General features: G+C 42.9%; 1 protein-coding gene across 1 annotated transcript; it reads right to left on the bottom strand.

Annotated features, from left to right (window-relative positions):
* Window positions 1-1,272: 1,272 nt before the first annotated feature.
* On the bottom strand, window positions 1,273-20,269 carry LOC109466582 (relaxin receptor 2-like). Its single transcript, XM_019764312.1, has 21 exons — window positions 19,772-20,269; window positions 12,002-12,139; window positions 11,613-11,696; window positions 10,699-10,813; window positions 10,053-10,124; window positions 8,912-8,983; window positions 8,124-8,195; window positions 7,740-7,811; window positions 7,530-7,604; window positions 6,948-7,019; window positions 6,682-6,753; window positions 6,146-6,217; window positions 5,799-5,870; window positions 5,585-5,662; window positions 5,031-5,260; window positions 4,542-4,687; window positions 4,034-4,192; window positions 3,042-3,199; window positions 2,464-2,618; window positions 1,932-2,129; window positions 1,273-1,358 (listed from the first exon to the last, which is right to left on the bottom strand). The coding sequence occupies exons 1-21, from the start codon at window positions 19,842-19,844 to the stop codon at window positions 1,273-1,275; spliced, it is 2,271 nt and encodes a 756-aa protein (XP_019619871.1). The 5' UTR covers window positions 19,845-20,269.
* Window positions 20,270-21,650: the final 1,381 nt, after the last annotated feature.

The following is a 21,650-nucleotide window of genomic DNA, read 5'->3' as shown; positions in this document are numbered from 1 at the left end:
ATCAACCTAAGTTGGTATGTACAATACATAATTGAATTAAAAAGGCCACAAAATATTCTTGGTTAGGCTTTTATAGACGGTTGATTCTATATGCTTTTCTGTAGTAATGTGATCCAGTAGTAATACAGAATTAGTATAACATTGCTAACTGAATCCTGGTATTATGCCATGTTGACTTTATGATGAAGCACCCTAATAATAGCCTGGAGTCCAGCCATGTTAGCTTTGGTCTGCTTACCCTGGATGCCAAAACTAGTATCGGGCCGTTAGCCGTTTCCCTTTGGCAGCTGAGAGCCCTTTGCCCGCCTGCCTAAATTAGCGCTATGGGGGAGTTGAGCCCGAGGGGTTTGTCCGGCCCTTTACTTGACTAGGGCCAGCCAAACTCCCCCTGGGCTAGACTCCCCGTAGCGGTAATTTACACCAGCGTGCGAAGGGCTTCTGCGGCCTGGAAAACGAGTTCTGGATTCCAGGGTATGGTCTGCTCCCCAAGATCCACTACCTCGCCTGGGGAGCGGACCAAAGCTAACATGGCTGGGCTCCAGGCTACCCTAATATCAACACTTTTCTCTAGACTGTAGATTCTCTCTCATGAACCAGCATGTGTCCTTCGGGATTTCCGTTGTCTGAAACAGAAGAAGACAACAATTTGCCTCAGGTCTTAGACAGGGAAACATGATTTGCCTCGCATGTTTCTATTCCTTGTTGGGTACAAATGTACATGATCTAACAATGATACACACACACACACATGAACTATGTAAAACAGTGCCTCCAAAATGCAGGCAAAAGATCATCTCCAAGCAGATCTGAGGGTGGCAAAAGACGGTATCAAATTGGCCAGGCAGTATCCATTGGCCAGAGAGTGTCCAATCACTCCCTGGCCAATGCAACAGATACTGCCTGGACAATTTTGCTAGCCTGGTTGCCAAACCTATTACAGTTGCTTATATGCAGAGAGGATGTAGGACTCGGGAGCTATAATAGGTCTGGTAGCCTATGTAACCCAAGCCCCGTGGGGCTCCCTACATAGTCCGCCACCCAAGAGCCGGCTGGCCGGATGTTGGGCGACCGGCAAAAGCGATTTAATCAGGCTAATAGGTCTGGCAACTACAAATGTAGGCTAGTCTTTTGTCACCCTAGGATCTGCTTGGAGATTAGGCAAAAGACATGTAATGTTAGGTGTGTGCACGTTTCACAAATCACTTGTACCTAGAATGGCTCTGGGAGACATTTCTAACAGTGACACAGGTGTCATCGTCACCTCAGCTCGGTTCAGAGCAGGTGCAGACAGCTGACTGGAGCCACCTGGCCCAGGTGCGGAATGAGACAGGTGCCTGACGGCTGGCAGGAGTGGAACACTACTACGGACATGCAATCGTTTTGCACCGACCAGCCACCGCTTACCTACATGTACCAAAGCCAAATAGTGAAGAGAATTATTGGAACCAGTCTTTTCTACCAGAGTGCATCAGGTGTTACGTGCTGGTGTGTTACGCCGAAGGGCGGTTATACCGGCTATACAGATACAGATGTGTGAAACAAATTAGAAGAAAGAGGAAGACAAAAAATGTTGCTACAAACGGATTTTGAAGAAATTGATGAACTGCATGCAATAATACATGTTTTAATACATGTAGTAAGATTCACAACCGTGTTGAAGTTTCTAGTACTGTAACAGGAATCAAGAGAGTAAGACAACCACACGGGTAGAGCAAGGATGTTACTGACAGGCATGTAAAAGAACAACTTCCAAGCAGATCTTTTGGTGGCTGCAATACAGTATCAGACTGGCAACACAGAATCAAATTGGCCAAGCAGTATCCAATATGCGCCTAATGGTTATTGCAGGTGACCAATGGTTACAGGCAGACAATATAGACTCTCCATGCCCCAGAGAATCTGCTCGAAGGCTAAAAAGGAAAGGTTATTACCTAAACTGGCCCTGACAGACATGGTGAAGGTGTTGCCTGAGCTGTTTCCCGTGGCCAGTCTGCTGATGGACTGCCCACGGGTGCGGAAGACCCTGAGAGAGCCGTCCTTGAAGTTTGATGTTGAGATGGAGTACAGGATGGGGTTGATGGAACTGTTGATGGGCAGGACCACCACCGCTATCACAGCATTGAAGGTTTCTGACAACAGACGGTAGTAAAATTTATGTATTTGCAATTGTGTAAACTGTACCATGATTATGTATACAGTGGTATAGGTTTTTATCAACTTATTGAAAAATGGGAAGAAATGGAGAAATAAGTTTTTCTTCAACGGTTACTGTTAAACACAATGCAAGCATGTCTGGTGAAACTTGTGCCAGGGAGATTTTTTCCTCCAGTTTTTGTGTTGTCAAATCTTAAACTGATTTTCAGTACCAAGAACGACTTACAGTTCTGCACTCTCAGTCCAAGGGAAAACAACAGTTCTATACTGTTACGTAAAAGCTGACATTTTGATTAAGTGCTGTCTCACCAGATATGTTGACGCCGTGTAAGACCAGCAGTTTGAGGACGACAGTGGGTATCCAGCACAGCGAGTCTGTCAGCACGATGAAGAAGAAACGCCAGCCGATCCAGTCAGCCTTGTGAGCAGGCGGGCCTGTGGTGCGCATACGTGTGCGCTGAATGCTGCGTCGTAAAACAAAACCAAAGATAACAAATCATTACAACTAGACACTTTAAGGTAACATTTGCAAAGCAAATGCATCATGTTTACCTTCACATGGCGTAGAATTGACAAACTACTGCTTTGTTTTTTTCTAACTCAAAGACACATAATAATTATATATTGTGACCATGCAGGCCCTTTGCATAGCACTTGCAACATTATGTAGCCTAACACCAGTTACCATGGTGACAGACATCTGGTTCAGGTCATTGACCTTATTTGTGTGGGGAAGAAGAAGATGAAGCAGAAGAAACAGCAAAAACAATATTCCTTTTGCGAAGGTTAACATAATCAAAACTGATAATTGTTCTCTTTATTTAGAGATAATACAGGAAACTCACAGTTTTATAATGCTTCAATATGAGGAGGTACAGTCCACATACCTGATAAACATGCAACAGTAGCACATGAGGATGATGAACCAGGCACACATGTTGAGCCCAATAAACACCACAGCTCCGTACACCCAGCCCTGGCCGTAGGGGGAGCGCAGGTGGAGAGGGAAGCACACTGAACTGCTCCCATAGAAACATGTAGAATCCTATGGAAGGAATGTGGTGATCATGATTACCAGGTGTTATTAAAGTTGCTCCTTGTGTTCTATAGAAATGTGGGCTGTTGAAAGTATGCTGTCGTTAAAGCTATTCAAAAAAGACTTTCAAATCACTCGTAGTTAGAGCTGTGTACCTAAACAAATTTTAGGTACAGGTACAGGTACAGGTACACAGGTTTAGGTACAGGTCCGGACCTGAACCTGTACCTGAACAATTCGACCAATTTATATGCTCTTCTGAACTCCTTCAATAACAAAAAACATTAATAAACTTGTTAGTTAAGGTTTATTCTTTGTTTATGGCGAATGCTCAGATAAAATATAGGCAAAACTAAAGATGTTTTTGTTTTCATGAACACACTGTCCTTACACAGGGACCCATTTGAGGTCACAAATAGGCATAAAATTGGTGTGAAATTGTTTAGGTACAGTACCGGTACTGAGGGATTAGGTATTTTGGACCTGTACCTAATCAATTTTTCCGGTACAGTATCGGTACTGCGTACCGGTACACAGCTCTACTCGTAGTGCTTCATCATTGTTGTTGTGGGAAACCTTGTTAAAATGCCCTTCCCCCATGTCTCTTTACTTGGTACCAAAAAAAATTATGCATTTAAATATCAAAGTGCCTTAAACAAGGACAGGGGGCGTCACTACTTGACGCCTATTTCTTGTCTCGTGATAATCGCATCAAGTCGTGACAAGAGAATTTCAAGACGAGATCTTTACCGGGTTTAAGAAGAGATAAAGTGCATCTCGAAAGCTAAAGTGTGTTTAGTTATAAATATTCAAAAGTGTAGACATGCTCAAAATGTCTAGTACCTGTATAAGAAATGGTAGCGAGGCAATGAGAAAACCAATGAGCCAGATGCAGGCGATGCATGTCCGGTTCTGTCTGGCGCTGGGCTCCATGGTGCGAAACGGGAAGACGATGATCAGACATCGCTCCATGGACATGTACGTCAACAGTAGCACAGATACCTACAGGAATAGTCATCCATGTCAGACACTGGATTTAGGGGTTTCCTTTTACACAATCAAACTTGTCTTACCTTGCTTACATTTCTGTGTCTATCAGACGGACAATCTTCGGCTGACTCCTTCAATGGCGGTCTACATTAGAGCTCAAAGACCTACCCTGAATGGAGACGTGGGGGGGGGGTTATCTGGCACGTATGACCCGCTACTATGGTCCTGTGTCTCTGACAGTGTGTCAACAAGGTTGGAGGAGTCAGCCAAAAATTTGGGGTACCGGTAAGTCCCAATTCATTCCGGTGTTGGAAGGAAAGTTAAGTCTTTATTTCATAACCTTCTACAAGAATTGTCTTACCTCAGAAGAGAGCATAGCCAGGAAGCCTGCGAACTGACAGAGGACGCTCTCCTGCCAGAACAGAGCGTGTTGGATGAACTCGTTACGGTACATGACATCACGACTGGCAATGATGACGAGGTACACACCCATCAACAGGTCTGCCGCTGAGGGAACAAAGTTTGATTTTATTTAACTTGATTTATTAAAATTGTAGCAATACAATTCAGGACAAAGGCAGCTGTTGCTGGTGTTGTGTCCAACAAATACAGGACAATACTCATTTTCACTTGAGTTTAAAATGAGGAAAGTCATGTAAAGTGCCTTTCCCAACAGCACAAGATCAGTGGCATGTCAGGACTCGAACCCAGGACCTCTTGGTTCCGAGACGAGTACTCTGCCATTATGCCACACAACCTCAAGTTGTGATGGAGTTTTAACTTCAGAATAGTGTAATTCACTTCATGTTAATTAACGGTAATGTAATCATTCTGCAGGAAAGTGTCTTACCGCACAGGTTCCTTATGAAGAGAGAGTGCACATTGTTCTCATTCTTAATAAGCAGCCTGCCCAGGATGACAAAGGAGTTGCCTAGGACGGTGAAGAAGGCCAGAACCCAGACTACAACACGCAGAAAAACCAGGGCCAACATGTTCTTCAGCGAGGAAATGCCGTCAGACTTGGGAGAGCACCCGCGTGCTTGGAGGGCGTAGCGACAGGACGAGAAGTCATCAAAATACCTGGAAAGGTACCGAGGCACAAAATGACACACTTCTTAAAGGAAAGAGCTTGTCACTAGGAAACAAAGAAGTACAATCACTCACTGGAAAACAAATAAGAAATCTTCAATCAACAGTTCGTGCTTATACATGTAAACCTGCCTTTCTGACAAGTTACCAGCGTCACTGACAAAAGGTAGTGGATGCTACGTCTATCCATTTTCAAAATCATATCCAGTTGCTTGAGTTATTATAACTGTTTTATGGAGGGGGCAAATCTTGAACCTGTTACTGACATGTATACGGTACTACTAGGCATTTTCATAAAGCAGAGATGTAACTTACACGAAGTATAAGTTCTCCAGGCTAAGCAGCACCCTGGAATGCTGGCAGTCTTGAGGCATCTCTAGACCTCGCAGGTCCCTGGAGGTAAGTCGAAAGATTCTGCATTATTCATCATAAGTGTCATTGTTCCAAATGAGATTCATGTTTAACTAATGGTACATTTTATAACTGCAGATGATCAAAATGTGACGAAAACAACTCTAACAGTTCTTACAGCGAAGTCAGGTTATCCAGCCCAAAGAACAGGTCTCGACTCAGGATCATGTCTCTGTTGTAAGATACATTCCTGAGATGCAGAAACAAGGACACAATCACAATCTTCTTCAAAACTTAATTGCAAACAAAGTAGAAAATGGACACAGAACAAAACATATACCTTGCAAAGAATCACTGTTACTTAGTAGGACACTGTATGTCTATACTGTTGTCATTGCTCTGTGTCAAAAATTATGTTCATAATGGCACGTTTATTTGTTGGAAAAGCTGGTCACTATAACTATTCTCATATACATACTACATTGTATCTTTTCAAAATCAACAAAGTAAAGCTATGAACCCTACAGCAGTTTCAGGTGTCCCAGTCCATTGAAGGTTCCAATGGGGAGTGGTGCCAGACTGTTCCAGGATATGTCTCTGTTGAAATAAGGTACATTTTTCTAAACAATAATACTTTAAAACTTATACTTTGAAACAATAAATTAATACTCTGAACAGGTGCAATGGCCAAGTGGTTAGAGTGCTTGCCTTGCATCTGGTAGGTCGTGAGTTTGATCGCTGACCGAGTCATACCATGGAGTTAAAAGACACACTACCTCCATGGTCATACTTGGTAACGTTACATACTGCTTTCTCTGCTTAGCACCCAGCATTTGAGATCATAGAGTATGGGAGTTAAACACACACCACTACCAGTGGACTAGCCCCCTGCTGTAGTGATTGCACAACTGTGTGGCCCAAGGGCTACCGAATCGGAGATGGGTACCACCTTATGCACCACGTGGTGTGGAAAGGACTTAAACTTTTAATACTTTAAAAACAAATGTCAAGGGCAGGATTGGTAACAATTTATTTCTGTTTGTTAATCATTTTATACTTACAATTCCCAGACACTGGAAAGTGGTGTGAATGTGTCTTGGCCTATGGACTTCAAGGTGTTGTTTCTGAAGTTTCTGTAAAGCAAACATGACACTCAGCCATAACCTAATTCTAATCTAGTACAATGTTAAAAACTCATATTATCTTTACATGTATGTATAATGTTAAACAATTAATGAACCAAATTGTCATGCAAGAAAGGCATGTTTGACTGTGATACAAACTCAATAAAAACATTAAGTTTAAGAAATGTCATTTACAAACTTACACAAAAGTCAAAGAGCTGCATCTTGTAAATGAGGATGATGTCAGTTTTTCAATTTCATTTCCCTCCATCTCCCTGGTAAAGATAAAGTTATGAGAACAAAATTATTTCCAAAACACCTGAATGTCACTTAATATAAAACCTACCACACTATCTAACATACTAAAGAATTGTTATATAATTATACATCCTAGCCTGGGTGCCAGACCCATGGCACACTGGACACAAAGTATCTCAGTGAGCACTGAAATACTTGTGTCCAGTGTGCTATGGGTCTGGCACCCAGGCTATATACATCCTCGGCATGGCAGCATTTAATGGTGATTGGACTCCAAATCACTAGCAAACAAACATTCAAAGTACAATGTCATGTACCTCAGAAATGAACAGACAATCTTAATCATAAGTATGTACTATAGTCATAACATTTTAGACAAGCATAATCCATGCTAAAGTAGCCATTTGACATCATTTCATGTGAAGTTTGTATTTATTAGGTTAGGCATCAGGTAGAGGGTTATATTACAATGTCTCTCATGGCATTAAAATTCAACATAAAAAGTTATTCCAGCATGTATGACTTACAGCCAGAGAAGTGCAGGCATGTGGTCACACCACACTCCGGATGGCAAATCCTGCAAGTAGTTGAACCGAAGATCCCTGGAAGAAGTTCAGAACAATTTTACATAAAAACTAATATAATAAGTGACAACTTGAAAATTAAAATCTAATGTTCATAGTACAAAACAAAAGCAGATGAATGGATAGGTTGATGAATATTGGTTCAAAACTCACAACCAGTTAAGGCTGGTTAGTCCTTGGAAAACATCTGCTTGAAGAGACCTCAGCTTATTCTTTTGAAGATACCTGTTGTATAAAACAAAATGCAAGATGTTAGCTGTACATAAACAGGATAGATCTAGACTTTTGTTGGAGCATTTCTAAAGTGTTTTGTATAATATGGATTAGTCTCCACCAGACTCTTTTGTAGGCAAACTGGTCACCCTCAATGGCCGGCCAACTCCCCTGGCCAGCTGCATTCTTTTTAGGTCGATTTCAACTATTTATTCAGACTGCAAAAGAGTCTGGTGGAGACCATCTATGGTTATGGCATGTATTTAAGGAATATGAGCCTGAGACAAAGACATGTTATTTTGAAGAATCTAAAAGTTTACTTACAGCCATTTTAGCCTCTGTAGTCCCTGGAAAGCTCCAGCTGGCAGAGTTTCTAGCAGGTTTTCTGACAAATACCTGGTGGTGGGAAAAATATCATTAAAAAAACAAGAAAAACAGAAGAAAAATATCAATTAAGGGATTGTAATGATCTGGAATCCCTCAGTACAAATTATTTTGATGTTTAACATAATTATGATAATCATGTAACCAATTCAAACTGACACTGACAAAGTGAGTGAGTGAGTGAGTGAGTGAGTGAGAGTGAGACTGAGTGAGTGAGTGAGTGAGTGAGTAACTGAGTGAGAGTGAGTGAGTGAGTGAGTGAGTGAGTGAGTGAGTGAGTGAGTGAGTGAGTGAGTGAGTGAGTGAGTGAGTGAGTGAGTGAGTGAGTGAGTGAACAAGTGAGTGAGCATGTGCCGTGCTTGCTTGCACAGTAATGTACATGTAACACACATGTACTCGCATAACTCTTCTTGGATGAGTCAAGACTGATAGACATGTACTGGAATTATGCTCTTAATCATTGTCAAACTAATGACAGAAGTACTCCTGAAACTCTAGTCTCCACCAGACTTCTTTGCAGGCTGAATACATAGTAGAACTCAGCCTAAAAAGAATGTAGATGGCCAGGGGAGTTGGTTGGCCATAGAAGGTCCAGTTTGACCCTCTATGGTCAGCCAACTCCCCTGGCTAGCTATATTCTTTTTAGACCGATTTCTACTATTTATTCAGCCTGCAAAGGAGTCTGGTGGAGGCTATCCCGGAGCCTGGTAGAGGCTAGTGAAACTCACAGCTGCCCCAGGTTGGTCAGCCCTGTGAACGCGCCTGCTGGGAGGGTCCTGATCCTGTTACCACGGAGATTCCTGCGAGCAGGGCAGACAAATAAACATGTCCAGCGGGGTCAGTGACCTACAGCTGACCAAGGTCATCCAGATTAAACTCCAAGCAGATGTTTGGTTAGAACTGTAAATTAATTGGATACTGCCTGGCCAGTATCTAATTAAGGCCGATCTTGTGCCCTTAAGCTTGGTAAAGGCACTTAACACGACTTTCCTAACTTCACTCAGGTGGAAATGAGTCCCTTGCTTCGGTTAGGGACTAGCCTGGTATCCAGCCTTGTTAGCTACCCAAGATCTTGGGTACCTAAAAAGGCTGGATACCAGGCTAGTTAGGGACGCCCGTCGGATGTTTCAAACCTTACAGTCTGGCCTCAGGTTTGACATCTTGAAGAGGTGATAGTCACCTGCTATGTCAATCATTCCACAAATGTGGTATATCTTCATAAATGAATAAATAAAAGGCCCTTTTCACACTAGGATAAATTGTCCGGATCGAGCCGAATTGATTCGCTTTGATCCTGCTCGATACGGACAATTTTTAGCCTGGGTACCATCCGGATTTTCGCTACGCAACGCTTTTTCGAGCGTTGCGTAGCGAAAATCCGGATGGTACCCAGGCTAGACAATTTTATCCTAGTGGGAAAAGGGCCTAATTGGATACTGCCTGGCCAATATTTGATACTGTCTTTGCAGCCACCGAAATATCTGCTTGGAGATTACTCTAGATAAGAGATTGGCCAGCCACAGGCAGGCAATAGTGATTGATGGTACACGTAACAGTTTTTAAATACATACGTTTTTGTCGACAAGTCCTTTAATTCTTACGTCTAATTGGGACCGAGAAAAAGCGGTCGTTATGGCATGACCAGATGGCCGGCTTATAAAGGTGGTCTCTTGGTTCGTTTGACTGTAACGATAAAAGAATCCAAAGCAGAGCGCCCTGCACTAGAGAGGCACAGAACAAGAAATAAAAGGAGGAGAGGTCCGATCTCATTCTTGAGAAAGACAAATAAAGTCAAAACCGGTCGAATTCCGTTTCATCACTGTCCTTTTCGCACCGCTACAAATGATATTAAAGAGAATCCAAACTCACAGGCTGTGTAGAGCCGTCAATTTTCCGAGGGAATTATTCTGCAGGGATTCGATCAAGTTGTGTTGTAAGTTCCTGCAAGACAAAGCAAAGATCAAATGGAGAATGGACATTAAAAAAACCTTTCATGTTAAACAGGCTGTCAACAAAGTCTGAGTCTCTCTTTGGCCCTTTTCCCACTTGTATCAAATTTTCCAGATCGAGCCCAACGAAACGAATGATGAACGGCTTCCATCCGGCCGGTCAACTTTACCCCAGTGGGAACGCGTCCGATCCGGGTCGGTTCGGTTTGATTCGGCTCAGAAGTGCTGGACGGAGCTGGATCGGGTACTCTCCAAGCAGAGTTTGGTGGGGGAAGATTCAGTGTGACCTTTCTAATATGCCGATTCCCCACCAACCTCTGCTTGGAGAGTAGGGTCACGAGCTTTTCCACAGGAGTAAAGTTAACCGATTCGAAGTCGGTCACCAAATCTATTCGTCTCGATCCGGACAATTTTATCCAAGTGGGAAAAGTGTCTTTTAGTCAATGTTGAGAAGTTGCCATTAGTCCTCAACTGGCATTGACAATCATTTGTTAAATATTCACGCAAATTTACAGTTTTGAATTTCCATGTAAAATGTATTTTTGTACAATGCTTGTGGTACTTACAACCTGGTGACATCTTGTGATATGTTGGCGGGTACGGAGACCAGACCGACTCTCTCACATTTGATGTGCGTGTAGATACACTGGCAGACGTGAGGAACTACGTGCATGTCCAGATCTGTGGTAATTACAAAAACAACAGTTCAAATTCATATTACAAGTCAATAAGTCTAGTCAATAAGTAAGTATAAAATCTATTTCACTATCTAGCCTCCTGTGCAGAGTTCTTGCAGAGCAGCGTTTGTTTCTACGAGCGGCTAGAGCGATGACGTTTAAGCGACGGTCACAACCCGCCGTACGTGCTTTTTGTCCGTACGTTTTTTGGGAGGCTACGTCTGCTACGTTTTTTCTGAAAACGTAGGGAAGGAGTGGCGTCGACGCACGTCAATCGCACGGTTGCGCAAGGTGTAAGAGTGTGGTCTGCACGTTACGTCTGGCCGTGAGCGGTTGCGTGCACTCGCACGCACGGGTGGTGAATCCGCAGACCGCACGTAGAAAAAGTTTTACATGCACTTAAAGTTCTACGTGCTCCCAAATCCGTAGGATTCCGTACGGAGGTGGTACCACGCACGGATGCCCTACGTTTGCCTGTGTTTTTGCACGTAGACAGCACGCAGAAGCACGTACGGCGGGTTGTGACCGTAGCTTTACCGATATCTTTGCGTTGCATGTGTCCCATCATTTTATTGCTTTCGTCATTGGGTGGGGAATTGGTCATGCGGTTCCAACATCTTCCAACATCTTTGTTCTTTATTACGTTGTGTACTTAATTTATATTAGATTTTTTGTATCAATATCTGTTCTTTTTGTTGTGTGTAAGTGGTAGCGTTAAAATAAGTCCTTGTTACTTGAGTGCACTACCACTATGTGTTGTATTACGTTCGTCGATGTGTGAATATAACAAAAAAAGGTCCTACGGCAGTCCCTAGGAATTCCTGCTGACTCTAACGCCGGGTTGACGACCTGACTCTGCAGGTGATCCGCCCATCCGTTGTTGTCTCCTGGAATAGCACAGGTATGTTCATCAGGGTCTCAATGTACTCCTTATGGTTATGCTAAGGTCACATTTCCAAACCGGAGCCCGGCGGGCTATTTGCATCAACGAAGATTTAACAATAAAACAAATAGTGATCATGATAACTTTCTAAAATATTTTGTGTTTCTTGTCTTTTATATCGTACTTAACGTTCCCGAAAGCTGCCCGGTTTGGAAATGTGACCTCGGCATTAGTGGACCAATGGCTTCCTATCTGTCTATCTGGCCTATTCTAGCCGCTTCCGACGCCTGTTCGAGGCTACAGACTCACCACAGTTGGCCTCGTCCGCCCCGTTGCTGCAGTCCTTCTTGCCGTCACATTGGAGCTGCAGCGGCAGACACGTGGGCAGGTCCCCGCACGGAAACTTCCCCAGCTCGCAGTGAGTCGGCGATTTCGGGTCAGGCAACCCTGCAGACAAACAAGGTAGAAAATAGGACAACCTTGTACCTTGGGACAAAATAGCTCTTTTCAAACAGTAAAGGTCTCTGACTCGGAAGCTCTTACTAGTGATGTGACTCCCCTGCATATGGTACAGAGTAGAAAAGAAAGTGATCTCGAACCAGTTTTAGCTCACTGAAGAGCTAATTTCCCACTGGTCGCAGACAAACAGAGTAGAAAACAGGACAACCTTGTACCTTGGGATAAAACTGCTCTATTTAAAGGTCTCTGACTCGGAAGCTCTTTACTAGTGCGGTGACAGACAGACAGACAGAGTAAAAAAGAAAGTGTTCTCGAACCACTTTTAGCTCACTGAAGTTTTGGCTAATCTCCCACTGGCCGCAACAGAGAAGATGGACGCTATGTACAGGTTCATTGTACCGGTGAAATTCCCCTTGTTCTTTTCAACAAGCACAATGAACAGTGGACCACGGTTTAATGTCCCGTCCTAGGGACTGCGACCCTTTCCAGTAGTGTGCATGTCGGGTGAGCGACAACAGCCGGGATTCAAACTCCCAAACCTTATTAGTCCAGAGACAGGGTCGCTAACCACTGGACTACGCACGCTACAAACAGGACAACCTTGGGATAAAACTGCCCTATTAAAGGTCTTTTTCTCGGAAGCTCTTACTGGTGCTGTGTGACGCTCCTGTCTGCAGTACAGGATAATAGCCGGAATCGCTTGTCGCAGCAAACAGGTCGCGACCTCAGGCCATGCACAATTGATGCTGTTTTTCATCTATCTCTTATGTTTCTTCTTTAGAATTGCAATTTGTTTTCTATTTTTATTTTAAGATTTTCAGTTCAATGTCTAGTCTTTACATATCTAGCCAATGGCTTCGCAGATGTTAGAGAATATATTGTTGCCGCTGACATATATTCTGTACGTACTGAGTTTGCCGCATACATATATATATTCTGTATGTAGGATGACGTTATTCATACATGTATTTAGCTTTGTTAGATCTTTAGTAGACCATACATTACTTGTACCTTTACTTTTTGTTGAGTCAGTAAAGAATGTTTGTATTCATGGCACCAGAAATTACCCACATACTGACACACAACTCTCATTTCTTCCTTGAAATCATATTTTCATTCTCTTGTGTGAAAGAGGGTCGCACGAGGTCGCAAGAAAGTGATTTGAAAATTTGGTGGACACTTGGGGATCATCTACTGATGTTTTGAAAAGGACATCCGGTTCGCAAGAAAATGATTTGATGAAATTTTTGTTGAAATGTGAGCTATGTGTGGCTTCGTTCCGGTCAAGCGGCTCTCCGCTTCTAAACGACCCTCCTCCTTTTGCCTTAGACACGGAACAGCGCATCCATGCTAAATACTAATCTCCGAGCAGATCCCTTTCGCTGGTAAAAAGACAGTATCAAATTGGCCAGGCAGTATCCATTAGACAGAGAAGGCCGGCAGCCACCGACGGGGGTCAGGACAAAAAAAACGGACATATATAAAAATGTAACGATCATTCCCCCACAACCTCTGCTTGGAGAGTAGCTAAATATCTGGATAGAACATCAGTATCTGTCGATAACTTTTCTAGGCCTACAATTATTGATGGAACATAAATAAGCAAAGCATTGTACCACATATTGAAAACTTGTATAAATATAAGCACATGGTTTCCCAGGGGATAGTGGTGTTGTGGGATATCTGTCAGCAAACACAGTCAGATGTTTTTCGGCATGCCAGTTGTGGAACTCGGGGACCGGTTTTTCCTCCTTATCAATCAATGTATGTAGGTTACCTAGAGGCTACGGGATCAGAATTTATAAATAGAAATGAATATGATGAATAGGAATGAATTTATGGCTAGATGAATAGAAATCTGTTGATTTTTTTTTATTTCAACATACACACAATACAATACATAGTGGTGACGCACTCAAGCGATATAGCTCATATTCACGTCAACACTAAACATGAAATAAAAAACTACAACACAAGACAAAACTTGTGTGTATTATATTTGAACGCTATTTAACATTATATATTGATATGATATATGTTGATAATATGTTTTTCTCTGTTGATGATATGATAAGTCAAAATGTTATATTCCAAGCCTGATTTTTCCAAATTTGTTAATCATCATAAGCCTGATAAGAACAATGTGTAGTAAAGTTACCACGTAACATATGTCACAATTTTCTTAATATCAATATCTGTTAAGCCAAGACTGCCAGGGCCGAAGGACCAAACTTCATACCGTCAGTTACATTCCTTTTTTCTACCTCCATGATCTTACGTGTAGGTACATGTATTTTGGAGAACTTTTGGGTTAACATTTTTGTATTTCAAGAATGGCCGCGAACAGCCGTAAGTTTACACATGGCAGAACGCCAACAAGGTCATTTCCCAACGGTGTGGAGGAAGTGTGTTTGATCGGCTTTCAGGTCAATCGGGTGATTAGGGAGGCTTTGATTCGGGGTTATGTCCGAACAGCCTGACCTTGTTAGAGGGCATCGAACCCTGGAAGTCGTGAACCGCCGTCACAAAAGAGCGGGAAGGTGGCAGGTAAGGCCACAGCAAGTAACTTTTATGGATGACATCAACTAGCCTCTACCAGGCTTGAGGGCGCGGCTGGAAATAGTAGTAATTGGCCAAATAGAGAGATAACACGCCGAGGGAGTGGATGGCTAAACTCCCTCGACGTGTTATCTCTCTATTTGGCCAATTTCTACTATTTCCAGCCGCGCCCTCAAGCCTGGTAGAGGCTAGACATCAGTGCGCGCATTGATTTTCGTCCGTTAAAAAAAAGTTTTCGACCACACTGTAAATGGTAAAAAATGAGCGAATATATGTCATATGTTGCAAAACAAGTTATTGGATATCATAGAATACCGAAGAGGCGAAATCATTTCAGGGAAAGAAGAAAATGTCAAGAAACGAAAATGAAGAGTCTGTTATTATTTTCCATACCATAGCTTTGTGTTTAGTTATTTGCTCAACCTTTAGGCCACATTTTTATGGATGACATCAGCGCGCGCATTGATTTTCGCCTGACTTTGAAAATTAAAACGAGAAATTTTGTTGCCTTTTGACAGTGGACAACATGCCGAAAATGGGTAAATATGTCTGTTGCCATGCCGTAACTTGGATGACAGATAAATATGAAGAGAGGAGACAAGACAAGGCTTTGATTAATGTTGCTGTGTTGTATTTCAATCCTTTATATGTGATGTTGCCACTGAATAAAAAAAAATTGAGTCGCCGAAGAGGCCAAATAGCGACGCTAATATGTTGAAAGTTATAAAAAAAAATGACAGTCAAGATGAGAATTTTCAATTATTTGTATTTTAGGTTTTGGCGCAAAAATCTTGCATAATATCACTTTAACAAGGTTTAAAATATCAAAATTTGAAAGTATAGAAATCTTATTTTTTTGGCCCGCCTTGTTTTTTTCGCCCTATCGCATTAGATTTGGAGTCTGTGGAGGATGTCATCCATAAAATTTACTTGCTGTGGCCTAACTGTGTGAGCTCAAATGCGGAACGTCTGGTTGTCGAAAAGCGGGGAATTTCGATGTTATCTGCTATCCAAGAAAAACGTTAACTAACACGGGACTTCCAGTTAGCTTTCTGTCCTATCCAAGTACCTACTATAGGGCCGGACAAACCCCTCGGGCTCAACTCCCCCGTAGCGGTAATTTAGAGGGCGAAGGGCTCTTGGCTGCCGAAGGAAAATGGCTCCCAATACTAGTTTGGCACCCAGGGTATATCCAAGAGGACGTCCCTAACCGAAGCTAGGTACTCATTTTCACCTAAGTTAAACCCCTCGGGCTCAACTCCCCCGTAGCGGTAATTTAGAGGGCGAAGGGCTCTTGGCTGCCGAAGGAAAACGGCTCCCGATACTAGTTTGGCATCCAGGGTATATCCAAGAGGACGTCCCTAACCGAAGCTAGGTACTCATTTTCACCTAAGTTGAGGAAATAGATGTTAAGTGCCTTTCCCGAAGACACAACAATACGGCCTGCCAGGGATTCAAACCCAGAACCGTCGGATTCTATCTGAGTCTGATTCTGGGGTAATCAAACTTCCCCCGTGAAAAACCTACCGGGAAACCTAGCTGAGTCGGGCGGGGAATAGCCTGGATGCCAGACCCAAAGCACACTGGACACAAAATATCTCAGTGTGCAAGTGAGATATTTTGCACACTGAGATATTTTGTGTCCAGTGTGCTTTGGGTCTGGCATCCAGGCTAGGCGGGGAAGAGCTTCAGCAGCCCCGAAGAAAACCTGCCCCATCGCGATATGCTGGATACCAGGTTAGCGCACATGGTGTGCCACATGCACTGAAGAATTGGGCTAGGGAGTCGTGCTGAGTGAAATTCCGGAGAAGTCCCCCCAGACCGCACTACCGAGTCGGTCATGTACCTTAGGCCAAGGCCAACGAGAAAAATACACAAGAAGAACCGTAAACACGTGAGGGTCAAGTTCGAAAGTGTACATCAGGTCACGGCCAAACGGGAACAGGAAGCAAAAAAAAGTGGTCAGAAGAGTTTTATCGTCGTTTCACTGGAGACTTAATGAGATCAAGATCAACGTAACGAGAAAAATAACAAGGCAAACTGTAAACATGTGACGGTCAAGTTCGAAAGTGTACTCCAGGTCACGGCCAAACGTGGACAGGGAGCCAAAAAAAGACCAAACTAAGAGTTTTATTGTCGTTTCGCTGGAGACTTAATGAGATCAAGATCAACGTAACGAGAAAAATACACAAGAAAAACTTACTGTAAACATGTGAGGTTCAAGTTGAAAAGTGTACCCCATGTCACGGCCATGAACGGGGACAAGGAGCCAGAAAAAAGTCGCCCAAAGAGTTTTATTGTCGTTACGCTTTACGCACGATAAATTCAAACTGGCTACAACGCATTACGTAGAATTAATACGCCGAATACGCTCTACGCAAAATATTAGAGCGGTCCGTCTACGCTGTACGTAGAATTAAAACGGCCGATTGCGCTCTACGGAAAAGGGCCCCCTTACAAGCCAAGGGATGGTCGCAATGGCAGTCTGAATTGGCTATCGCCTTTGATGGGCCAGCAATAAAGAAAAGCTAATTGTCAAAGCGACGGAAAATAAGACTTTTCACACAAAAAAATAACAAGTTGAACAACAAAAGCCAGGTTGGATTTTTGATCTAGAAACTGTCATTTGCCTGAACACTTCATGACCAACTAGTCAGGTTGCTCATGTTTAGGGACATGTCCTTTGCGTTGTTGGCAGCAAAAAATAGCTTGACAAAAGTTGAGTGATTGAGTGTACTGTCATCATGTCTAGTGTTAAAAATTGACAGGAGAAACTAAAATTAGCAACAGGGAAGATGCGGGATGTCAGGTGAACCAACTCGTTTGCAGACAAGAAGTGTGACAGATACGGCCTTTGGTATCTCCCTGAAGCTCTCAAGTTTCTTCTCTGTGATTCTGGTGACAGTAGAAGATGAAATATGAAGGTCACGGAGTGTATTCAGAACCCCATAGGGGCACGGTTGGGAAGACTCGTGTATTTTTAGGTCTGAGCGAGGGAAAAACTTTCTTTAATAGCAGTTTCGCCGCAAAAGAAGACTTAAAACCAACTACACACAATTACTGAATCCCGGCCAAAGTCTTCTTAGAAATAGACCTAAATTGGGTCTTCTTGTAAAATCAGATACGATTTACACATGTTCCAATTAGGAATATTCGAATGTGAAGCAGCATTGTGTTCAAATTTCTACCTTCGCCAAGTAGGTTATGTTTTTCATAGCGTTTGTGTGTGTGTGTGTGTGTGTGTGTGTGTGTGTGTGTGTGTGTGTGTGTGTGTGTGTGTGTGTGCGTGCGTGCGTGCGTGTGTGTGTGTTTGTGATTTTTTTAGAAAAATGCATAATTTCGTCAGTCGGAATGGTTAACATCATTTGGCGAAGGTATGATATCGTGGAACTCTTGTTTGTCTCTATCGCACGCGTATCATCAATTATGAACGGACGGACTTATCCAGGATACGGAGCACATTATTCAAATTGTTTACTATGTTTAACATAGTAAACAATGTGAATAATGCAGTTTGCATATAGGAAGCAGACTTGTCAGTTGCGCCCGTCTGAAAACTAGTTCGTGAGCAGAGGAGAAAAACATTTGAAGTTTACCATTCGAATATTTCATAACCAAGACAGACTAGAAATAGATTTGTATACGTTGCAAGCTTGACCGGGCCAACAAGACACAGAGATTGATTGCTGTTGTTTTTATCATGGAGCTATATATAGATATTTGCCTGTGTCTGCATGTTGCATAGAATCCTCTATGTTTATCACACAGACAGGAAACAAAATCCTTGAAATTGAGCCAGGTTTGGAATCAGGTAGCCAAGGTAACCAAGCGATGTAGAGATGGTCTTCCACCGATGAACATGGCAATAATGTACTGTCATCAGATGCTGTGATGGCTAAAAGGTTTCTCAAATCAAACGAGAAGAGCAGCCTGATCTAGAAGACAAGAGGATGGTTGTCTATCTAGAACAGATTTGTATGTTTAGTTATGCACGGTTCCCAGTAGGACAGATCAAACAAAAAGAGACAGATAGCACAAATACAGCGTCAGTCAACTACCAGTCCCTGAAGTTTCCATACGGTTTGATGTTTAGATCTACTAAGTTGGAATTAGAATTCCAGTAAAAACAGTACAGATCGTCACGGTTTTCTACATTTTTATGTTATTTTTTTCTCACAACATTTCGTACGGATTCAGTTTATGTCATTCCAGAAGAAGATTTTAACAAAGATCACAAACTTTTCTCCGTGTCCATCGGTATCAGGCACATGGTTGACCATGATTTGGGAATTGTTTCCCAACACCCCCTCCCCCTTGAGAGATGCCCTAGTTCTCTAATGATAGAAATTGGGGCAAAATAGCAAAGGTTTGCAGTAAAAGATTGCACATTTGCCCTCCGTCTGAAAACGTGCTATTTTATGGCATTTACGAGTTCCCAATTGACAGTTGTTCACCACTGGATTCGTCCAAGGAGAGCGTCCCTGGTTAGTATGAATGAAGACAAGAAACCCTGTAAACAATTAACAGACGAAGCCAAAGAACTGTGTCAGCTGCACCACATGGTCTCGATTTTCGCTGTGTCCGACATGTGTCAACCCAATTTCATATGTGGGGAACGCAAATGAACATTTCAAAAGTACTGTATATACACAACAGCTTCTGGGCTAACGAAAATGCCGCCAACTACTAGTAACGTAGCCTCTCCGAGTACTAGTGTTGCCAGATCGCTACTCGGTCTCTTGACTGTTGTAGGAAGGAATCGAACCCTAAACCATTCGGTTAGAGATCGTGGTTGGATCGGAGAGCAAGATCAAGCCAAATCCGGCACACGTCGTTGTGATCCCAAACTGTTGTCTCACCGAAACTACTAGGATTTTAAACAGAAATGCACGACAGCTAGCATTCAATTTCTGCATGACAATCTTGTACCTACAAACTAACAAAGGCTTCTTCCGCCTTTTCACGGTATTCTGCCATCGGCATTCTACTACATACTTTCAGCGACGCGTCAGGTGTAGCAGCTGTGGAAAACAGAACGATGTAGGCGGTAAGTAGTCTCACCTGTACACACACAGGTACGCAGATACACGGCCAGGAAACAGGCGACATGGCGAACACAGCGCGTCCATCCCATCCTGTCCTCATCAGCGAGAGAACTAGTCAGACTACCGACAGACGGTGGAGCCTCAGTTTTAGCTAGGTCACGGAGGTGTCGATCACCGCAGTGCGCACCAGCCTTGTTTAGGTGACTCCAGCCAAAAATGACCAATGCAATGAATGAAAATTGGCCTCACGTGATTTTTGTGCCAAACTGGCTGCCTCAGGGTCCTAACGAGGGACCAATGGGGAGTGATGCGTTATGAAAGTAACCTACTTTCTACTGTGATGTGAGAAATTGTCTGGGATTTTGTTTACGATCGAGAGACTAATCTTTTTTATACCTTGGCGATTGTAGGTATTGCTTTTGATCCGTGCTTGTGTGTTGATATTTGACAGAATAACTTAAGAAGCCCTGAAAGGATTGTGATGATATCTGTGATGTGAGAAATTGTCTGCGATTTTTCTTTCGAGAAGTTAATCGCTTTTATATATTGGTAACTGGAGGTACAGTTTTTAAACTCCCTGTGTGTGTTCATGATCGGTGTGCGTGTGTATGTGTGCCTGTTCGGATAGTGGTCAGCATAACTTAAGAATACCTGAATGGATTGTGATGATATTTGGTATGTGGGTAGGTCTTAAAAGATTTTGGGACGCCCAGCTTGGTACTGCGGCAGAATTTTTCTTTTTCTATCTTTTGTCCTGGACATGCTAGGATTGTGATTTTTTTCTTTGGTAACAAATAAATTTTGATTTACGATCATGTCAGGAACAGGTGGTAGGTCCCATAGCAGGGACGATTTGGTTAAAATCTTTGAAACAGAGTAAGACTCGGCTCGGAGTTTGCATGTCAATCAGTAGTCCGTGCTTATGAACCTGCCATTCTCCTGCATTCTGTAGTGTCACTGACGAAAGGTAGTGGATGCTACCTGAAACGTCTGACCGTTTCCAAAATCATGTCCAGTTGCTTGAGTGACTATTTTTTGGCGTCGTCTCGGAGTTGTTGTTTTTTACTGGGGCGATCAGACTCTTGATGAAATGGACTCTATGGCAGTCACCCGAGAGCTTTATTTGCAATCAGATAGAGATTCATGCACAGACACAGATTCATGTACAGATCTACAGATACAGATTTTTCCGAGTATGATGACCGTGTCAGTTCCTACACCTGAGTGAGGAGGGTTGACACGGTGGCCTTCGCGTATATTTGTTTAATGTGGATAAGGGGCTATATGTATATATAGTGCTTCTCCAAACATCGCTTTCCGGGCAATTCGATGTTTCCGCTATGTGGAAAGGACACGGACTGCCTTGCCACTGGTCAGCGAACCTTAGGTAGTTGACATTTTCAATATGGATACATGATTTGGGATAAAAGCATCATTTAAATCCATCTGACCTGAGGGTATGCAAGCCGACATTATTACAGTGTTTATAGATACAGTGGCGTCGGCACAAACAGGTGCGATACTCGGCATATAGCTCCGGGGCTTCCGCTAATGTGATGTAGGTTTGTCTTTGTGTTTAGGACAACCCAGAGGACAACCCGGAGTAAAAATAGAAAGTGGGCGGAGACAACACCTTTCGGCAAATTCTTCCTCTCGATTATCTGATCACAAAAGAAGGTGGTCAAACATGTTTACGGATGAGCATTTTTTGTGGATTATGTGGATACAAAAGTGATTAAACAGAGATGATATATTTAGCTCACATTGGACAGTTCTGTTTTCGACTACTCTCCAAGCAGAGGTTGATGGGGGAAGACCCTTTTTATATATGGCCCTTTTTTGTCGCTAATCCCACCTTAAGTGGCGAATTGGACCCTCTCTGGCTAATGGATACT

Source organism: Branchiostoma belcheri, unplaced genomic scaffold (assembly GCF_001625305.1).
Source record: "Branchiostoma belcheri isolate BF01 breed outbred unplaced genomic scaffold, Haploidv18h27 scaffold17, whole genome shotgun sequence".
Classification (NCBI taxonomy): domain Eukaryota; kingdom Metazoa; phylum Chordata; class Leptocardii; order Amphioxiformes; family Branchiostomatidae; genus Branchiostoma; species Branchiostoma belcheri.
The sequence above is the reverse complement of the archived record's forward strand: the minus strand, read 5'-3'. Positions and strand labels throughout refer to the sequence as shown.

What these genes read in the sequence shown, in the direction of transcription:
- LOC109466582 (XM_019764312.1), bottom strand. Translation starts at nt 19,844, where the DNA reads ATGGGATGGACGCGCTGTGTTCGCCATGTCGCCTGTTTCCTGGCCGTG. An exon ending in AGGAATTCCTAGGGACTGCC is followed by an intron (nt 10,814 to 11,612) that starts GTAGGACCTTTT and finishes TAATTACCACAG; the next exon opens with ATCTGGACATGCACGTAGTT. An exon ending in CTTTCCAGTGTCTGGGAATT is followed by an intron (nt 6,218 to 6,681) that starts GTAAGTATAAAA and finishes TTATTTCAACAG; the next exon opens with AGACATATCCTGGAACAGTC.